Here is a 22,285-nt window from a genome sequence, read left to right as displayed (position 1 = left end):
TACTCTTATCGCGACTTATTTTACCCCCACTTCAACAAATTAACAATCAATCCCCAATCGATAACTTCGGTCAATCAACATCTCATTCATATATTTTTAACCACTAATATCTAATTTGTTAAGAAGATCCCTTATATTTACTCTAACTTCGGCAAACCAACCACCAAATCTCAATTGACATTTCATCTCTATGACCTTACACACTTTCACATACCTCTTATCCCCTCGGCAAATCACCTACCAATCTTAGTCGACCTCTTGTGACTTACACGTTTTCATATGCATTTTTATCCACCCACCAAATCTTAGTCGACCTCTTTTGACTCACACTTTTTCATATACTCTTTATCCTCTTGACAAATCATCCACCAATTTTAGTTGACATCTTTTACCACACTTCAACAAATAAACAATCAATTTTAGTCAATCACACACTCTTATTCCTCTTCAAACCAACCACTAATCTCCCAATTGACTCTCATCTTTTGACTCACACTTTTTTATATGTCTTTTTACCCTCTCGGCAAACAAACCACCCATCTTAGACAACCCCTTTTACCCTCACTTCAACAAATCAACAACCAATACCAATTGATCACACACATCTTATACCTCATCAAACCAACCACTAACCCCCAATTAACCATCATCTTGTGAATCACACTTTTTTATATGCCTCTTTATCCCCTCGACTGACAAAACACTCACCACCCAACCTCCATCTCGTGACCTCACACTTTTAAATGTTCGTCAAACCAACCAATAAATCCGACATCACACTTTCACATGCCTCTTATTCCTTGTTTAAAAGTTGTGTCACCATATATTATACTAAAAAATGCATTCTTTAATATCGATCTCTCAAATATTTATAATATTAACTTTTAAATTTGTAGTTTTTAGGATTTGATCTTTGTTCTTAAGAATGAAATGTGAACATCTTAACCGCTAGAGCACTTGAGATTGTTGAAATAATTTTATAATTTTGTATATGTATATATATTTTGTATTTAATACTATGTATTAACAGTTAGTTAATTAGTCGACATCTTATGATTCACATTTTTTCATATGTCTCTTTATCAAGTTCAAAACATACATATAACATTTTTAATTTTATTTTTAACTGTTTCAAGTTTATGGGTGAATCAACCCATTATTCCACACAAGTATCAATTTACTCTTACATACATATCAAAATTAACCACAATTCTTGACTCAACAAACCAAGAAAATTCAAATTAATTATTATTATATATATAGATTAGTTAGTTAAAAAATGAAACTTATTTTGTTAGAAATATCGCACGTTCATCAAATTTGGTGTTGAATTTAAAATATAAAGTCTTAATAGTTTAATTGGTTAAAGGGTTTCTCTTGTTTTGTTAGGTTGCAAGTTTGAAGCATAAATACAACATTTTTAATTTATTTTTAACTGTTTCAATTTTACAGGTCAATCCACGATCCGACCAAAATATCCATTTACTTTCACAAATATATTTAAATTAATCACAACTCTCGACCCGACAAACCAAACAAATTCAAATTAAACATTATTATTATATATATATATATATATTTTACCAAAAACTCTTATATCTCATTTAAGAGTGTAGGTAAATCGATCAAATCGTTTGAAACCAAACCGTCGCTCAAACCAAACTGAATACCAAACCGAACCGCTCAAACCAAATTCATTACAATTTCCTTTTTACCTAACCGATCCCAACGGTTAGGTTTGTCGGTTCAATGTCACTAAAACCAATCAAATCGTTGAAATTGACTTTATTATAACTATTTGGTCATAAGTTATAACACATTTAAATTAATAATAATGAGAGAATATTATGAATTTAAAACTTGTTAGAAGACTATCAAACATATTAACTATTATAAAATTTTAATTTCAAAATTGTTAGACTAATTTTTAGCATGATGTTTAGTAAAAAACAATCTTAGTATAATTTGTGTTTTAAAAATTATGATAATAATTCTTGAATTATGTTGCTGAATCTTGTTCATAATATTTGTATTTTTTTAGGAAAAATATATTTGTATTTATTCATATATATATATATGGAAATATTTAAGTTTTATTTAATCTATTTTAATAAATTTGTCAATAGATGAAACTGATCTTTTGAAATTTAGTAGACTGACGTCAACAGTTTGAATGTGCATTTCGGTCAATAAATCGACCAAACCAAACCGTTTACACCTTTAATCTCATTATATATTTTTTTATTAAATTATTTTTATAAAATTTAAATAAAACATTATTATAATAATTCAAAAACTTAAAACACAAATAATTTGTTTTTTCATAAACTAAGTATTTTTTATAACTAACCTCTTAAACTAGCTATAAGTAGGCCTGTAAGCGGTTTGGTCGGTTTATAGACCAAAATGTACAACCGAATTGTTGGTGTCCTAAATCATAAATCGGCGATTTCAGTTTATAGATCGGTTCAGTTTGATGATCAGTTCAGTCAATTTATTCGGTTAGTCGGTTTTAAAAATATATTTTAACAAATAACAGTAAAAAAAAATTAGAGTAAATAAGAACCAACTCAAATAACTACAAACCGTGAATCATTAAATTAAACAAATCAAATTGTGTAAACTATAAACAAATTCAACCATAATCATATTTAAAAACATACTAAGCTTCAAACATAATAATTCAATCATCGAAGAACTTACTGTTCCTCTTATGCTTGCCGAACCAATTGCCCAATATTAGGTTCAACGGTCGAAGTCTCTGTTCAAAATAGTTGAATGTGTTAATAAATCGATCGGTAATAATAAAAATGTAACACCAAATCATAATTATCATTAACTTCTTCTACTCTAATTATCCACAAAAGTAGAAGGTGAAGTTGAATTTTTTTTTATCAAATAAATAAAAATGAAGAACCTTTTACTAATTGATAATGCAATAATACTTCTCTTCATCATTTGGAAATAAAATTTAATTATAAACTCGATAATATAACACGACGGTTCGGCCGTTGTAGCAAAGAAGGAACTGACAAATCGAACAAATCGAACGGTAAGACTTTGATTCAGACCGTCGATTTCTTGATTGACCGGTTCAGTTTGTTTGCGGTTTGATTTTAGGCTCATTCACTTACCAAATTGAACGGTAAGACTTTGTTCAGACCGTCGATTTCTTGATTGACCGGTTCGGTTTGTTTACGGTTCGATTTTAGGCTCATTCACTTACCTGCCTAAGTATAAAAGTATAATGGGCTTTAAAAATTAATAATAATAAACAATGGGCTTTATTAGATAACTATACCAATAATTTATGATATTGCTGATCTCATCTAATAATGAAAACGTGTAAGATATTTACAGAAGCAACAAAAGATAATGCCACGTGTCAACATATAAACAAAAGAACTTTCCCTCCCTCTATAATTCAATTACTTCTTTAATAATTATCTTTTTTAGAAAATTATCTTTTTCACACTGATACAAAACAGAAAACCATATCTGTTAAAATTATATCATCTCATAAAGAGAGAACGAGTGGGTGTGTTTTATTTGTGTGTGTGAGAGAAACAGAGATTTCTAGAGAGAGAAACAGAGATGGTCCTCTGTTAAAGCAAGCGACAAAGACTCAATCTCCGAGATGACGACGAAGAAAGTTGATAAGAGAATGAGGTTTACAAAGCAAAAGAAGAATTCTCACTTTTATATATAGGAATTTGGAAGGACGAGGAACGGTTATAGAGAGAGAGGAAACGCGGCATTGAGGTTTTTGTGGCAATGGCGGGACGGGAGGAAGTAGGAGGAGGAGGAGGAGGAGGAGGAAGAGGAGGTGTTGCGATTTTATCTGGAGAAGTGAACTCGGTTGATTCTTCTTTGACGGAAACGTGTTTGGAGAATTGTGAATTGAAGTATCCGATTCTTATTTTTATCTTTTTTCATAAGGCTATTCGTTTAGAACTTGAATCGCTTCAGAAATCTGCTACGGATATGGCTACTGGACAACTAGTTGATACTCAAGCATTGTTTGAACGATATCATTTTGTTAGGTCAATTTACAAGCATCATTCTTATGCGGAGGACGAGGTGAATATTCGATATCTTTTTTCTTTTGCACTCGGCATTTCGTTTTTCATTTGCTAGTTTAGCCTCTAACTTTGGTTTTGCATATGAATGTCTTAATCTCAAGCTTGTCGTGTAGTTGATTGGCTACTTAAAGTATGACATTGGTATAAATGATGACAAACGGATCTCAGAATATGTGCTATAAAATTCTTTGATATATTGAATGCATTTCAATGTCTAATATATCGATAAGAACGCAAGATAACCTGCATAGATTATAATCAAACAATAATCTCACAAAGATATGTACATCTCAAGCTTCTTTCACAATATAAAAGCTCAAAATGAGCTTCAAATATACCATCATGGAGCCTTTTTTTCTCTTTGATTTGGTCTTCTTCTCTTTATATACTTAATATTTAATAATATCAATTGTAACTATGATAAATTAAAACATCTCCAATGCATCATATCTTTCCTCTGTTTACTATTATAATGTTATATGATTTTTGGCTATTTCCCTGTAGTTATGGAATTACTTCCAGATTCTCACAAGGATCTCTATTCAACTAAATATAGTTTTCCCAATCCACTTGGGGCTTGCTATGGGAATTTGAGGGATATTGTCTGAACTCATTAAAATATTTGGATGTGTAGGACTGAATTCACATTAGCATACTCAAATTAGATTGTTGCTCATTGCAACTGCCCTTAAATTTTGATTTGGAAAAAGTTTCTTGTGAAGGAATTCACTTGAATTTAGGGTTGTATTGACTGTGATTCTCTAATAGCAATGTGTGTCTTTCATCTTGTAGCGGCAATCATGTTATGTACCCATATTTTTCCAGACGTTCATAATCCTTTCCCGTTCAAAACCAATAACCAAAGAATGAGTGAACATTTTGTAAGACATTTCCAGTCCCAAAATTACTTAACTGTTAGAGTAGCCACTAAGAAAACATGTGAATTCAACTTAACAAGAGACGAGGTGAATGATATATATGTTCAGTAAAACTAAGGAAGTCTAAGTTTAGCTGCTGGATATTACAGTTTTCTTTCCTATCAGAAAACAAAAGTTTAGAAATACTAAACTTGAATTTAGCTCACTCTAGACTGGTTAAGATAAAAGTATTGGGCATAGATATGACAAGTGACTTATTTGGTTTGGCTTCATAGAAGAGGGTTTCTTCTTGCAGTTCCAAAGAAGAGTAATATTTCATGATGACTACACCTCTTTTTCTTTTTTTTTTTGAGAAAAAAGTTGACTACACCTCTAAGGAGTGCTTTTTAAATCATAATTAACTCATGTTGATAGAGAGTGATGCACGCACATGTATTCTTAAGACATTTGTTTTATTGGTGAGATTGAAAACAAAATCTACTATACGCACCTTTTATGGGCACCTCTGTCAAATTGTTCCCTCTTCATGCAAAATTCATATTGTGTGTTTGTGCTAGAGAAGGAAAAGTGTATCCATTCTTGAACTTCTTGAATCAAATGCATGAGTTATGCTAATGAATCTTCCAGTTCTTTGATTCCATGCAATGGATTTCATAAATTAGAAGGCCGTAACTTTATGCCTTAGGTGATGCACCTAGATAATACTGAATAAATACTTGGACTTGTTTGATGCATATTAATTTGGGATTATTTCCAAATAATCAACTATCCCATCAAACATCACTTTTTAATCTCATTATTTAAATCAACAATTAATATACTAATATACCCTTACTTATTTAGTATAGCATTTTATAATATTAAATTGTAAGGATATTTGGGTCATTTTATCCAAATAATCCACTTTTATATCAAACAATTTTTTTCCCAAATATTTCAAGATTATAGAAGCACTTGATGTTGTTTTAACAGTATAAATAGTTGAATTCCCAATGGGGCAGTTAAGCTCATAGGCACCATATTTTGATTACCGTATTGTTATAGGCTAATATTTTTTTTTTTTGAAAATGTAAAACCAATAATAAGAAGATCATGGCTCTAGGTGATTTTGTCTAGACCATTGTAGAAAATGTACAGATTCTAGCACAAGAGGGTTGGTTTAATGCTGATTATAGAAGAAACTCTACCAAAAGTTACCTTATAGAAGAAAATATCTGCTTGGATACATTTTATAATGGCCAGAACATGTATGTATATATTGGACATTTGCTATAGCTCAAGCTGAAACATGTTCCTTCATATAAAGAGGTTATATATTGTCTATGCATTTTTATGTGGTCGAAAGCTACTGAAATGAGGCTTATGTTTAAGTAAGGTTCATATGTGATTAACATTAATCTTCTAATATAAACTCAAGATTTATCTACTAGATGGAGATCTCAAATATATATATATATATATATAGGTCAAGGGCTCAAAATCTTACCATTCAATTATTATTATTATTTTTACTTCAGTTCGCTGTTCCTGTTTCTCTGTGAACTTTGTTGACTAAAAGGTGTTTAAAATCTGCATTTACTAAGATACTTTTTTGGCGAAACACACAGTCCAGTTTTTGTGGATATGTTATAATATGCAACACTTACTTTATCTGGCTGTAAAAATCCAAAAAGAAGTTTATTATTGAGTTATTTTTTTTATAGGATACAATACCTATTACTTAAGGTAATAATATCTTAATCAAATCTAATTATTTTCTATCATTTTAAGATTAAATCTAATTATTCTTGATCATATTATACTATGAGATATTATTGTAAGTTCATAATATAATATAATGTAATATATTTCAACATTCCCTTTCAAATCCATGTTATGTTTTATGGCTTACTTGTATGTGCAGTTTTAGATTTAAAGTAGCAATGTTTTCGTTTCCCGATCTTTAAACTTTGTTTCCCGATCTATAGGCTTCATTTCCTGCATTCTACGCTTCGTCTCCACTCTTAATGCTTTGTTTCCCGTTCTACTGGCTTCGTCTCCACTCTTAAAGCCTTGTTTCTAGCTTTTAAGGCTTTGTCTTTGGCTATATTTCTCTGCTTCAACGACTTCGGCTCGGCTATATTGCTCCATCTCAATGGCTTTGTCTTCAACATGCTTCATTTCTAGTGGCCTATCATCAATAGGTCTTTTCGTCTAGCCACTTTGTCGACTCATTTTACCTAATTCTTTTCAATTGGCAGAGGTGGAATTTTGAGATCTTTATATTATGTTACTATATATTATAAATACTCAAACAAAGAAAAATCGAAAAACAAGTTTATGATGAATAAACTAACTAGACTATTGAAGCCCTCCAACAATAGTTAGGCCGGCCATTGGCAAAGGTAGTGGAAGAATCTCAACTTATAACCTAACGTTCTGATATCACTTTAAAAATTGAAGAGAAATTTTATTATTTGAGAAGTTGGTTGTTATTACATGATAGAGATTGTCTATTTATAGGATACAATAATACCTATAACTTAAGGTCATAATATCCTAATAAATTCAATTATTCTTTATCATATCATATTAATATTAATATTATTTTATGAGATGTTAAATATCATAATATAGTATGATACAATATATTTCAACACTAGCCACTATTCATAGCCTCAAATTCCATTGCAGGTCATTTTTCCAGCTCTTGATGTGCGTGTGAAAAATGTTGCTCAAGCATACTCCTTGGAGCACAAGGGAGAAAGTGATCTTTTTGATCACATACTTGAGCTACTAAATACAAATAATCAGAAGGATGAAAATTTTACTAAGGAATTGGCTTCATGCACAGGAGCTCTTCAGACATCAGTTAGTCAACACCTCTCAAAGGAGGAAGAGCAGGTACTATTATACTTGCTTGTTGCCAAATTTTCCTCATCCAATGTTGGACCCTCTCATGGACTATCACTGTACTAAATCCCGTCGAGCATGTAAATAATAATTTGGTTTCATTAAAGAGCAGAACTATTCTGCTGTGCAGACTCGTATTGCTTGATACTGCTGGGAAATCAAGATGGCTCATATGTATGTTTAATGATGTTGGTTGTTTTCTTCTCTCTAATCTTTAATGAGAATGTTACTATTTTTGCCTTGGCTGCTTTTGTTATACAGGTCTTTCCCCTGCTTATTGAGAAATTCTCCATTGAAGAGCAAGCATCTTTAGTTTGGCAGTTCTTCTGCACAATTCCTGTGAATATGTTAGCGAAGTTCCTTCCCTGGCTCTCCTCTTCTATTTGTATTGATGACTATCAGGATATGCAGAAGTGTTTGAGCAAGGTAGTCCCCAATGAGAAGCTTCTCCAGCAGGTGAACACAGAGTGCTTCAGCTTCTGCATTCCCTCTTTATGATTTTTATATTTTCTCTTATTATTTTTTTATGCACAATGTAACCGATTGTATCTGGTGTTATATGAAGGTCTTTTTTAACTGGATTGCAGCAGGGGAGAACATTAAAATGTCTGGAAGCTGCAATTCTGATACTGGAATGCAGTTGACTACTGATTTCAGTTATAGCAGCAGCTTATATCAAGAAACTGACAGGCTAGACTGTCCTTGTGAAACATCCAAGACTGTGAAAAGGAAATACACAAGTCCAAATGTTGATATTGTTGACACTCGTGAGTTGCACCCAATAGATGAAATCATTTATTGGCATAGTGCTATAAAAAGGGAACTAAATGACATAGCAGAGGAAGCAAGAAGGATACAGCTTTCAGAAGATTTTTCTGATTTAACAATCTTTAATGAAAGGCTTCAATTTATCGCGGAAGTTTGCATCTTTCACAGGTACATAGATTTATGTGGAAGATGTGTTGTCATGTGCTTCTTTCATGTGTCCATTCTTGCTTCTTTCATGTGTCCATTCTTACCTATTGTGCATCATTTTTCTTACATTTCTTTTCCTAGTATATTTTGATGACACACCTGTAGAAAATATTGACCATAATTAGTTAGAATATATTATTTCCTAATTAGGCTTTCTGTGCTTCCTTAACTAGTCTTTTGTGTTTTGTAACTAGTATTCTGTGTTCTTGTTTAAGACATAGTTTCATTAGGTAACATACATTCAAGAAATACAACGCATCTTCATCTTCACCTAAATTCGTACATGGTATTTTCATCACGTTACTTTTCATTCTCTTCTTTTTCAATTTTATATTTACATAATAGTGATTTCAAAATCTCATCTCCACACAATGAAAAGAAAGAAACTGCTAGCAACAAAGTGAGCTATTGATAGAGAAGTCGCAAAAAACGAGGTAGGTTGGAGATGAAGCTGTTGAGATATAACAACAGAGCCGAATACGAACCTTTAAGAGTTAGAATGGGAGCTTTAAGAGTGGGAGATGAGGCATAAGAGCGGTAAAAGAATGCGTTGCTACTGTTAAAGCCTAATAAATATTCCAAGTCAGCCACAGAGCTCTTTGAGTGAAATATATCAACCATAATTAGTTAGACTATATTATTTCCTAATTAGTCTTTTCTAATTAGACCTTTTGTACTTTCTTAATTAGTCTCTGTGTTTCTTAATTAGTCTTGTATGTTCCTATTTAAGGCTCAACATACATTCTACTTTTACAACAAATTTTCTTCGCTAAATTTCTACAATTCGTCTTTCACGTGCATTGCAATTCCAGAAGGGCAATAAATAGTTCATTTTATTCTTAAAGGGCTACTAATACATTGAACTTATGAAGCACAATGTCTAATGGGTTTCTTCTTTGGGTCTTGGAGAGGAAGGGAAAGAATTCATGTTTGTTTCCAGGGCACACATTTGGAGAGTTTTTTATTTACTTATTTTTCATGGTAATTATTTAACAACAATGTTCAACCTTGCAATGTTTTGTTTGTGTTTTTGCTTTGGGTGTTTGATTCTGTCTCTCAATATGGTGATCCTACACACAGAAACTGACATGAATAGCCTTTTCTTTCTTTTTTTCTTCCATGTCCATATACATCAGTAAAGTGCTGGAACTTGATACGTATTTCTTCTGCATGCTTATTTTCTCAGCCTTAAACTGATATGAATAGATTCACGTTGTGATAATTTGCAGTATAGCTGAGGACAAGATCATATTTCCTGCTGTTGATGGAGAGTTGTCTTATTTCCAGGAGCATGCTGAAGAAGAAAGTAATTTTTATGTTTTCAGATGTTTAATTGAAAATATGCAAAATGAGGGGTTAAAATCATCATCAGCTGCTGATTTTTACAAGAAACTGTGTTTCCATGCTGATCATATAATGGAAACCATACAAAGACATTTTGACAAAGAGGAAATGCAGGTGAGATCTATTATAGTGAGAAAAACTTATCTCTAAAGAAGATACTTAAGAGGCTAGTATTTTTTCTTAATTATTTTGGATAAGTAGTTGACATGGAAATCATTTGTTTTCTTGGAGTGAAGAATTGGTGATTAAGTTCAAATGCTTGTGTTTGATAAACTGAAAATTTAAGTGCTAAATGAATCCTGAAATTTAAGTGGTGAATTATTTAAGTGTCTAAATAATAAATGTTGTATAAACTAAGTGAAGATATCTGAATTTTAAGTAGTAATTTGATTTGATCAATATGGAACTAATGTTTAGAAAGTACTTAAAAGACTATTTTAAGTAGTAATTTGATTTGAAGCAGTACATTAATATGATTAATTTAGAAGGATGTTTTTTTTTTTAAATTTTATAAGGGTTAAAGATTTTTATTCGCCCTTACTATATTATCGAGTTAAGTTATTCATACCTTATCGAATTAATCCATATTTTCTAGCTTCATTTGAGCCAAATTTAAATAGTGAAGTGATTTTAGATAACAATTATCTAAATAAACTAAATTCAAATATACACTTAATAATTCAGATTAAATAATAAGTTGAGTTATCAAACACTGACATGACATAAATATGTCGTCTAATACCTACTTCTGTTGCTGACAGACATAAAATTAAACATTTTTCAACTCTAGGTCTTGCCCCTTGCTAGAAAGCATTTTAGCTTCGAAAAGCAACGAGAACTTTTATATCACAGTTTGTGTGTGATGCCCCTGAAGTTGCTTGAACGTGTTCTTCCATGGTTAGTTGGATCACTTTCTGAAAATGATGCCAAAACCTTCCTCAGGAATATGCATTTAGCAGGTAAATTGTCAATTCTCCATTGCCCTAAGTTGTGATTTTTCTACATTTTGTTGATACCTTTTCTGATTCTTGCCAATAATATATTGATTCAGCTCCAGCACCAGATACAGCACTAGTAACCCTTTTATCAGGCTGGGCATGCAAGGGACGCCATCAAAATCCATGCCTATCTTCTGGTGCAATTGACTGTTGTGATTTTCGTCTTGTTTGCCCATGCCAGCCAGTTCAGAAATCTTTTCATGAGAAACCAGTCAAGCAGAATGCATTTGCAGATGAGATTGTCTCTGATCGTTCATGTATTGTTCCTGGTTTGGGTGTGAGAAGTAATAATCTAGGTCTTAGCACTCTCTCTAAAACAAAGTCTCTACGTTCTTTATCCTTCAAAGCAGATGCCCCACCAATTAACTCCAGCCTCTTCTGCTGGGAAACAGATACTAGCATTTCCGACATGGGGCATGGAGTGCATCCGATTGACACATTGTTTAAGTTCCATAAAGCAATACGCAAGGATTTGGAATATCTAGATGTTGAATCTGAAAAGCTTGGTGATTGTGATGAGTCATTTCTTCGACAATTCACTGGAAGGTTTCGCTTGCTGTGGGGTCTATATATAGCTCACAGTAATGCTGAAGATGAAATAGTTTTCCCTGCATTGGAATCAAAAGAGGCCCTCCACAATGTGAGCCACTCATACACATTGGACCATAAACAGGAGGAAAAATTATTTGCTGACATATCATCTGCACTTACCGAGCTTTGCCACTTTCGTGATGGTCATGAAGGGAACTTGATGGGTAATGATACTTTGAGAAAATACAATGAGCTTGTTACAAAGCTTCAAGGCTTATGCAAATCCATAAGAGTTAGTTTAGATCAGCACATATTTAGGGAAGAGCTAGAATTATGGCCCTTATTTGGGAAACATTTCTCGGTTAAGGAGCAAGACAAGATTATTGGGCGTATTATTGGAACTACAGGTGCTGAGGTACTTCAGTCGATGTTACCGTGGGTAACATCTGCATTAACGAATGATGAGGTGAACAAAGTGATGGAAATATGGAAACAGGCAACCAGAAATACCATGTTTAGTGAATGGCTTCATGAATTTTGGAAAGAAAGTCAAACATCTTCACAATCAGATATTTTAGAAGATAAGACTCATAAAGGTTTGTGCAATATTTTGTATGAGGTTCTTAGTGAAATAATATCTCATAATATAAATATGACTGTGATTGAGAATAATTAGATTTGATTAGGATACTGTTACCTTATATTAAAGGCATTGTAGGCTATAAATGAGCAATCTCAATAGGAAAACTTCTCTTTACTATGCCAAATGGTATCAGAGTAGGAACAAAGTGTCACGGGGCCACCTTTTGAATCCCACGGGAAAAAAGTGCCTTGTGAGTCACTTCTAAATTCTTAACCGGAAATGAGACTATAAGTGGAATGTCTAAGTTGGTGAGATTGTAATCTCCCCACATCGTGAAATCAAATCAAATTTGTACTCCTTTTAGGGCTTGGGTTATGGTGCCCAAATTGTTTTCTATGCTCACAATCGCCGCAGACCCTAGGTCTGTGGTGATTACAAATTATGGAAACTCTTTAAGTTCGATCTTGTGACTTCAATGATGCAGGCGTCGATTCTTGTAAAAGCTTGGACCAGAACGAGCAGATGTTCAAACCTGGTTGGAAAGACATTTTCCGCATGAATCAAAATGAACTAGAGACCGAGATAAGAAAGGTTTACCTCGATCCTACACTTGATCCCAGGAGGAAATCTTATCTCGTACAGAATCTTTTGACAAGGTTTTGAATTTAGTGACTTGCTCAACTTTGCTTGAATGTTATTTTTGTCTTGATAATGTCTTCTAATTTAGTTAATGGTTTGTTTAGCCGCTGGATTGCCGCTCAGCAAAAATCAATTCAAGAAATGGAAGATGGAGCCTCTTCCATTGAAGGTATTGTAGGACAATGTCCATCATATCGTGTCTCAGATAAACAAATATTTGGTTGCAACCACTACAAGAGAAACTGTAAATTGGTTGCTGCTTGCTGTGGGAAGTTATTCACTTGCAGATTTTGCCATGATGAAGTGAGCGACCATACAATGGATAGGTACTCTTATGTTCTAATTCATTTAGTGTTTTTGAACATTCAAATTCATTAGACCATCTACAACCCATAATGCAGGATATTCTCGTTGTTGATTAATGCAGGATATGGATATAATCCATCTTAATATAACATGATCCTACTTGAAAACTGGTATTTAGTCACAATCACGATCTCATTTTATAATCACTAAAGTTAAAATTAAAAGCGATTTTTCGGGGTATAAGTGTTTTCTGAATCCCAAATTATTTTGGATCATAATCATGATTGTGTGATTTATTTTTTCGCGAAAAGTTATTTATTTTGTGATCTTTTACTTCATTTGGTATATTTTTTTTATTGTGATCAAATTATTGCCTAGATCAACAAGCTCATTGTAATGGTATTTTGTAGGAAAGCAACGGCTGAAATGATGTGTATGCATTGCCTGATGATTCAGGCAGTAGGGCCTAGTTGTGTGACACCATCATGCAATGGATTTTTCATGGCTAAGTACTATTGTAATATATGCAAGTTTTTTGATGATGAGAGGTAAATGAAGTTTCAATTATTTTTTCCATATGTAGTGTCTCAGCTTTGTTTTGCTTCTTTTTGACATCAACTCCTAATTTACATTGCTCTTGCATTTATGTTAATTTGTAGCGTTTTGATGTAATTATGTTATACAAGTTGTTTACTGACTATCCTATGCATTCACTTTGATAGCTTAGTGGTAAGAGACTTTGATAAAGGAATTTACTATCTTGGTCTTATGAAAAAATTTGATGATTAAGTAGAGAGAAAGCAAACTATGATCTTATTGTAGTGATTTACAATGTACATTTATCATAGTTATATCTACATATCTCTTAATTATCAGATATTTGGAAGATTAAATTTTTGACCGGATACGTATAACATATATGATATATCCGTATATCTTGATTTTCAATGAACCCACAATTAGACACATTCTTTATGAGATTAGTTGACTTTAGTTCTTCACCCCCCCTAAAGTTGGGAAGGATGAATTATGCATTCCCAGTTGTCTCTTAGTTCCTCAAAGTTTGATCTCAGGAGAGGTCTGGTGAGAATATCTTGATTTCGAGATGACACATACAATGGTTCAATTTGCCCGCTTAACACGTTTTATGAAATGAAATGTGATTTTGTCATTGTGGACTGGATATACTTATTGCTGCTTCATTATCACCTAGACATGATAGACTTTTCAATGAATATTCCCAATTCTTTCAGAACATGTTGTATCCAAATTCTTTCGCATATTCCTAGTGCAAGAGCCCTATATTCAGTTTCAACTACTTCTTGCAACAACAAATTGTTTCTTGCTTCTTCAAGTGACAATATACGAATATACAATAGCCAAAAGTGGATCGTCTGTGGGTGATCTCACCAGCCCAATCAATATCAGAATTCAGAATAAACTTGGATAATTCTATCATCCTTTCGTTAAAAGAGGAGGCCATATCCTGGCATACCTTTAAGATACCTCAAAATTATGAATATTGTATTCATACTATCTTTAATGGAAATTCATATATTGGCTAACCATGCTAACCACAAATCCGATATTTGGTCATGTATGAGACAAATAGAGGAGTCTTCCCTTGTCTGTAGGGGCACCATCCTTGTTTATTCCGAACTTGTGTATGGGGTCCATTCGAGTGTCAACAGGTTTGCACCCAGGCATACTGGTTTCTCTTAACAAATCCAAACATGTATTTTATTTGTGATAAAGAAATTCCTTGTTTGGATCGAGTTAATTCCATGTGAAGAAAAAAATTTAGAGGATCGAGATTCTTAGAGTCAAATTCATTTGTAACGAGCTTTTTAAGTCTTTCAATTTCATTATCGTCCGTGATGATGATGTCATTAACGTATACAATAAGAATAGTGAGCTTATTTTCTTGGGAAGTTTTCACAAACATAGTGTGATCAGCTTGACACTGAATATTTGCGTTTGATCACGGATAAGATGAATTTTTCGAACCATGCTTGATTGAGCCCGTATAGAGATTCGTGAAGTCGACATACTTCACTAGGTTGAGCATCAATTCCCGGTGATATTTTCATAAATACTTCTTCGAAGTCTTCACATCAAGTTGATGAAGTTGCGAATCTCTATTAGCAGCCAAAGATAAAAGAATTCTGATGTTCAATTTTGCAAGAGGAGCAAATGTTTATCGATAATCAATCTCATAAGATTGGAAAAACCTTTAGTAACAAGACAAAGAGGCAAATGCTTATTGATGATCAATCTCATAAGATTGGAAAAACCTTTAGTAACAAGACAAACTTTAAATCGTTCAACAATTCCATCTGCTTTGTGTTTAATTTTGTCTTTGTATCGTTCAACAATTCTGTCTGCTTTGTGTTTGACTTTGAAGATTGTGTTTGACTTTGAAGATTGTGTTTGACTTTGAAGATCCACTTGTTTCTGATGACCGTTTTATCTTTAGGAAGTTTGTTTGCATATGGACCACGCTCAAAATAAGTAATAATAGACCTTTGTACGAGACAAAGTTAGATATAAGATGTATGGTGTATGACCTGACTCCTTTCGTGAAAGCAATTAGGATGTCAAGGGTATCATCTAAAGGAGTTTCACAATTTGGTGTCAGATGAAGTTTCTGTTGGACTCGGATCCAATTTGAATTCATGAGCAGGTGCTGAATGCGTTCTTCGTGGATGCTCTTATCCACGTTTTTGATTCACCTAGAGACTGACGACAAGTTTTCTCTAACTGACTCTCCCGATTTCAAAACTAGCTATATTTACCATGCACGGTCCCTCCCAAAGACTCCATCCCGATTTCCTTGAAAAGAGGTATGGAAAGCAAAAATTTCATTAAGAATCTCGTTCAACGGAGGAGCCCTGACATCTAACATATTGAAAAAGAAAGGATTCCATCTGGCTAGCATGTGCAACATTTGTTTAAAGAGTGAAGAATTCATTGATCATATTCTTCTTTATTGCGACCTTGCGAAGAAAATGTGAACTCTTATGCAGAACCTCCTTCATTTTTAATGGGATACACCAACAAATGTCGTTGACTTTTGGGTTAAATGGATTAACTGGAGCTCTAGCAACAACATTGCGGACGACTAAAAATCAATTATCTTCATCATGTGGTGGACCATACGAAAAAAAGAAATAGAAGAAGTCTTCGCAGGGAAAAGTTATGGTTACAATCGTCTCAAAAGATTCATGTTACACGCGTCTTAACGGTTCAATCTTGAAAAGTTGGGTCTTAACGGGATGATAATTTTTCGATTTTATTAGCATTTAAAATTTTTACGTTGTTGTTTTTTATTTTCTTTTTTTTCTTTTTTTCCTTTTTTACGAATCTTGCGTTATTTTTAATAAAAAAAATTGACTTTTTAAAAGAAAATTTATATATTAGATGTAAAAATATTTGAAAATAATTTAATCCAAATAATTCACTTATTTATCAACTAGATTTTTCGAAAATTCAGGAAAAACCTACATAAAGAAGCTTGAGGTTGAAGTGAGAGTTCATGATAGTGTGTTGTGCTCGAACATTCTTTTTATATATTTACTTGAAGATAGTCATATAGATATGAATATTGTGGTCATCCACCAAGCTAAATGAGTCTCCTCTTTCTATATTTTATGTTCCTAGTTTGTTCCTGATTAGTATATCTTCAATTAATTCCTACATACATTGTTGGATTTTTTTGTTCATTTCTTAATATCACTTGTTGTCTTTCTGTAGATACCTTACATATTCTCTGTAAAAAATATATAGATTTATTACCTAGAGAATTGTAGCTCATAGTCATAGATAAATGAAGATCAATAATTTCACTTACCATAAAACTCTGAGGATTGATTGATATGCATAAACTTCAGTTCTTTTGCATCACGCTCTTGAGCACTAGTTGCATGCATGAGTATGATATAAATTATTTTATTTCTCACTATCCTTCAAAATATTATTTTTGGGTTTTTGTATAATTTGTTTCTCTATTTCAGGACTGTGTATCATTGCCCCTTTTGCAATTTATGCCGTCTTGGAAAGGGTCTCGGAAAAGACTTCTTTCATTGCATGACTTGCAATTGTTGTCTAGCATTGAAGTTAGTTGACCATAAATGCCTAGAGAAGAGTTTGGAAACAAATTGTCCAATATGCTGCGAGTTTCTCTTCACATCAAGTGCTGCAGTCAGGGCCTTACCATGTGGTCATTACATGCATTCAGCTTGTTTTCAAGTATGTCTCCTCAACCAACAAACTTGATATACCTTAAACTAGACTTAGGTTTAATATAAAAAGTATAATTGATGAAATGATACATTAAATTAAAGAGAGTTATATTGAGATAAGAAGAACAGATAAAAGCAATTGAATTTGATGGGAATATAAAATCCTAGATGCTAGGGAGAATACAATGGAAAAGGTAGTGAGAAACTCTAACTAGAGTATTCATTTTATAACCTCAACATAACAACGACTAATCTATTATTACTATCATGTAATCGCAACTATCCACTATTAACCACTATTTCAACCCTAGGACATTAGCCCCACCTTTTTCCTTGGTAACAAAACTCGAATTTATTTATACTATTATGTAACCGCTACTAACCACTATTTCAACCCTAGGACATTAGCCCCCCTTTTTCTGTAACAAAATTCGTGTTTATTCCTTCTGAAATTGGCCTTAAAGTCTAATATTGTATATATTTTTTTATCTATCAGGCTTATGCTTGCAGCAATTACATTTGTCCAATATGCAGTAAATCCATGGGAGATATGGCGGTAAGAGAATCTTCTAAACATATATATCTTTGAACCAAGGGTCTTGATGGATCTCTCTAAGGGGTTATTATATATATAGGCTTTAATCCAATTCGTTTTTGTTGGTGATAAATATTCTTATTTTTTAAATGATAAAATTTGCACTAATGAGCTATCGCAAATGCGGCTTCCAATAATACAAACAACGTGCACAAAGGATCCCATGTCTTGGGAAAATCACGATTCCATTGGAACTGCTTAAGATGTCATCGAGCCTATTTGGATACTGCTATTTTGTCACAATCTCTTGTAAAATCATGATCTAATTAGAAGATAAAATAGAAGAAATCCTAGTAGAGTTATAATGTTATTCAATGAATAAACTCTATTTACAATCTTTCAATATAAAGAAAATAACTGAAATTGGAAAGATAGTTTGTTGAGCTATTTCCGGATTTTAGATTTATTTGCTGCATATCTTCAACTATTTTATTTGCGGACTAATAAATAGTCCAGAGTTGTGATTTAATTGCTGGTTTATCTTTGATAATTTGATATAACGAGGTTGAATTATCTTTTTAGATCGTTGTGATTTTTTAGACAAACATTACAAATGTTAAATTTTTCCGAACACGATCTAAGCCCATTATGATTGGTTGTTTTCAAATTATCCACCAGCAATTAGAGTTGATTGAAAATTGTAATTCTAAACGTTAAAGTTTACTTTTAACACTAGGTTTATTTTGGAATGCTCAATGCTTTATTGGCTTCTGAGGAGCTTCCTGAGGAATACAGAGGTCTTGTGCAGGTATGTATTACTTTCTCTTTATCCTTGCTAAGAAGGAATTCCTTTGTGTTTGTTTTTCTTAAACTAAGCTAATATGTCAAAATATTTTCCAAGAGATTAACAGAGTTAACAAAAAAAAATAATGACGATGAAAAAGAATTTGAGACATTTTTAAAATGAGCTTTTAACCTTTATTTATTGTACAAATCTTGTGTAAGAAAATTGACTTGTCTCCCCATTGAAACTCAGGACATACTTTGTAATGATTGTGAACGTAAAGGGACAGCGAATTTCCATTGGCTATATCACAAGTGCGGTTTTTGTGGATCATATAATACAAGGGTGATAAAGTCTGAGAGAACAAATTCCAACTGCCCCCATCAAGGCGATGATGATGATAGGCAACCGTTGATACCAAGAACGTCGTCAGATAGACAAACCGGTTAGAATTTAAAAGTAAGAAACGTGTACATAAAGAAGATTTTCTTGACCCGACTTTAGATAATATATATTTTACATAAATATCATCTTAAGTTTTAATTTTGACTGGATTTAGCTAGAATGGAAAGAGATATTGGATAGTTTAAATGAAGATACTTGAAACTGGTATATTAGTATAGGATGTAGCTACAAGAGTGCTTGTATGGAGTGTTCAGTGAAAACTAGTAGAATGAGCCCACTTATTAGGAAGTTTGTTGCTTCTATTTCCGATATACATGGTTTGATATTAAGTTTGTCATATTCCATGAGAATTTTCGCAGAGTTTTAAATACATAATAACGAAATTCAGAAAAGTCAAGTTCATTAACTTACATCAAATGAGTATTTTGTTTCTTTTACTTGTAAAAATGGCTGAAAATACTCATCAATAAATACTTGTCATCAATCCTCTCTTCTAGCCTAACGGAAATAAGAAGTGGATACTAACTCTAAGTTTCTGAGTTTAAGCCCGTCAGGCGGCAAATTCTACGCCTGGTTAAATGTGTTTGCGGGCTACATACTTAATCCGTTGTCCTATTTTTTTTAAATACTTGCCATCAACTGGAAATGCTTTTGAAATCACATAATCAAAATAAGTAACAAATCCTCCTCATGGAGAATCATTTTTGGCGCCTTGCCAGTTGTTACCTCTAACAAATTATCCAACCCATATCCCATGTAGATTTCTTGAAAAATCGATTGATCTTTAGATTCTCAAAGAATATGAAAACCTAATCACTTGTTAGGAGTGATCTTCATGTTTTATTAAATGATTTAGAGAATTACAAAAGAATATGAAAACCTAATCACTTGTTAGGAGTGATCTTCATGTTTTATTAAATGATTTAGAGAATTACAAAATGGTGTCCGTGTAAAGAATGATTGTGTGTGAAACACATCTCAAACATTTGTATAGAACAATAATAACAATAAAATGCAATTGTGTACAAGATTCCTTAACGAATCTTCCTCTCATCTCTTTCTCCACTGCCCGCCCATTCGCAAGTTATTCGGTTTGGTTACTGATTCCTCTCATTTATCTGGGAACATTTCCTTTTTCAATTACACTATCATAAACCCAATCACCACACTTTTCAATATCCTTAGCCTAAGTCACACCTGCCAACCTTATATTAGACAATAATAAATCTTGCAATATATGATCTTGAGTTTTATTAGGAAGTTTGTAATGTTTAACAGTTTAAGTGAGTATGATATATTGATTTGATTCCTTGACACTTTTGATGACAAACAAAAATCTAACATTATAGAAAATGATGATGGTTGAAGGTTAAATGTGAAGAGTTGAAAAGGTAAATCTTTGTATGGGGATATTGTCAAGTGGTCATTATTACATTAGAAGTTGATGTTCTTAAATGCTATTGTGAAACTTCCATTGGTAGCTTTGGCTTATGGTGTGTTGAAACAAAACCATTTATTTTTTTAATTCTATCTTATAAAACTTGAGATCATAAGACTAATATAATTTATGGGTTTTTTTCTTTTCTTTTGAAAAGATGTTATAAAAATAGATGTGATCCAATTGACAATAAAAGGTGTTAGCCAAACTTCCCATTGTTGAATTAGGTAGAAAATTAGTTTTAAAACATTGTGGTTTGATTGAAAGTTGATAGTCAATAAAGAATCCCATAGAGGGTTTCATTCAAATCCTCTCATTTGCCAAGAAACAAACAAAGCCATAATATTAGTCTCAGTCGCACATGGGTTCTCTTTAGAAATCTTTTCGTTCAGAAAAGTCAAAAGGCGGGCGGCAAGACTTTGACTGGCAAATGGATAGAAATTTTTTTATTTTTTTATTTTAGAAGGCATGAATGGGTCATTACAAATTGAGTAAATTATTTGATCAGTTATGGGCAATTCTTATGTTTTAATTATAAGTAAATTATTTCAATCCAAATTCATCAAGCTATGTCACCTAATCCCTCAAAATTAAGCACTTTCAAACTAGTTTAAATGAACAAAAAAAAAATCAGGAAGATCCTTTTATGGAGATAAAAAAATCTATGATGGGGGTCTCCATTTCTCAACCAGTTTCCAAGATGAAAACTAAAAGAAAAATCGAAATTAATTGTTCAGGGTGAAGACTCAAACTCGTTACCTTGAGAGCATGAGTTAACGATGCTCTACTTTATTAAGTCTTCACTATCAATAAAGCTCATTGTCATCAAATAAGAGTGGACCTTTGACGAGAGCTAAAAGGCTATTATTGCAATGGGGCGAAAGTTACATGAAGAGGAAATATTATACCTCAAGGGATATTAAAAGAGTTTGAAATTTATACCTTCATTATAGCAATAAGCACTAATAGACCTAAGCTTGTTGAGGTCTATATTTGCATTATCTTGGTGTTGAATTAAGTTGCTTATTCAATGATAAGTCTATTCCAAATCACATTTTCATGTCACATTAATTCCAATTGATTGGAGTTGGTGGTGTCTTCCCAACACAGATTTATTTATACTTATTAAGAAAGTTTTGATTATCTAATTTTTCTTATAAATTGCATTCTTCTTAATTCTTAGTTCTAGAAGGAGAAATCATGTTATTTGTAGATGAAGATTTTAATAATTGAACTGTTAGCATCATCTCAACATACATTCAATGTCTTCATCTAGTAGAATATATTATGCATATTTTTCACAACACAACTATGCATAATGTTTTGACATTGACCCATTTTTTAAAAGGCAAAACTATTTGAGTCTTTTTGTATTTTCGAAAATATGTCTATTTTTAAAGTACATTTTTATCATTTTCAAAGGACATTAACTCCAACTGAAAATAGAGGCCTCTTTTCAACTAAAGACTTACTTATTCTTATTAAAAAAAAATGTATTTTCATTAATTACTATTCTTTTCGTTTTTCATGACATTTGTTTTGTTCATCCTAAAATATATGAGAGATGAATTCTTTAAATTTCTACATCAAAGTTAAATTTGAGATTGCCTATAAACTAATAAAGAAGGTTCATTTAAAAGTACGTGTTATCAAA

At 32.4% G+C, this 22,285-nt stretch overlaps 1 protein-coding gene across 1 annotated transcript; it reads left to right on the top strand.

Annotated features, from left to right (window-relative positions):
- The first annotated feature begins 3,532 nt into the window (after window positions 1–3,532).
- On the top strand, window positions 3,533–19,437 carry LOC124941183 (zinc finger protein BRUTUS-like). The gene is made up of 14 exons (XM_047481469.1): window positions 3,533–4,080; window positions 7,634–7,843; window positions 8,114–8,308; window positions 8,418–8,788; window positions 10,057–10,285; window positions 10,962–11,130; window positions 11,223–12,296; window positions 12,768–12,939; window positions 13,027–13,248; window positions 13,639–13,776; window positions 17,242–17,476; window positions 17,966–18,025; window positions 18,741–18,812; window positions 19,041–19,437. The coding sequence occupies exons 1-14, from the start codon at window positions 3,775–3,777 to the stop codon at window positions 19,236–19,238; spliced, it is 3,651 nt and encodes a 1,216-aa protein (XP_047337425.1). The 5' UTR covers window positions 3,533–3,774; the 3' UTR covers window positions 19,239–19,437.
- Window positions 19,438–22,285: the final 2,848 nt, after the last annotated feature.

Source organism: Impatiens glandulifera, chromosome 6 (genome assembly GCF_907164915.1).
Source record: "Impatiens glandulifera chromosome 6, dImpGla2.1, whole genome shotgun sequence".
In the NCBI taxonomy this organism is placed as follows: domain Eukaryota; kingdom Viridiplantae; phylum Streptophyta; class Magnoliopsida; order Ericales; family Balsaminaceae; genus Impatiens; species Impatiens glandulifera.
The sequence above is the reverse complement of the archived record's forward strand: the minus strand, read 5'-3'. Positions and strand labels throughout refer to the sequence as shown.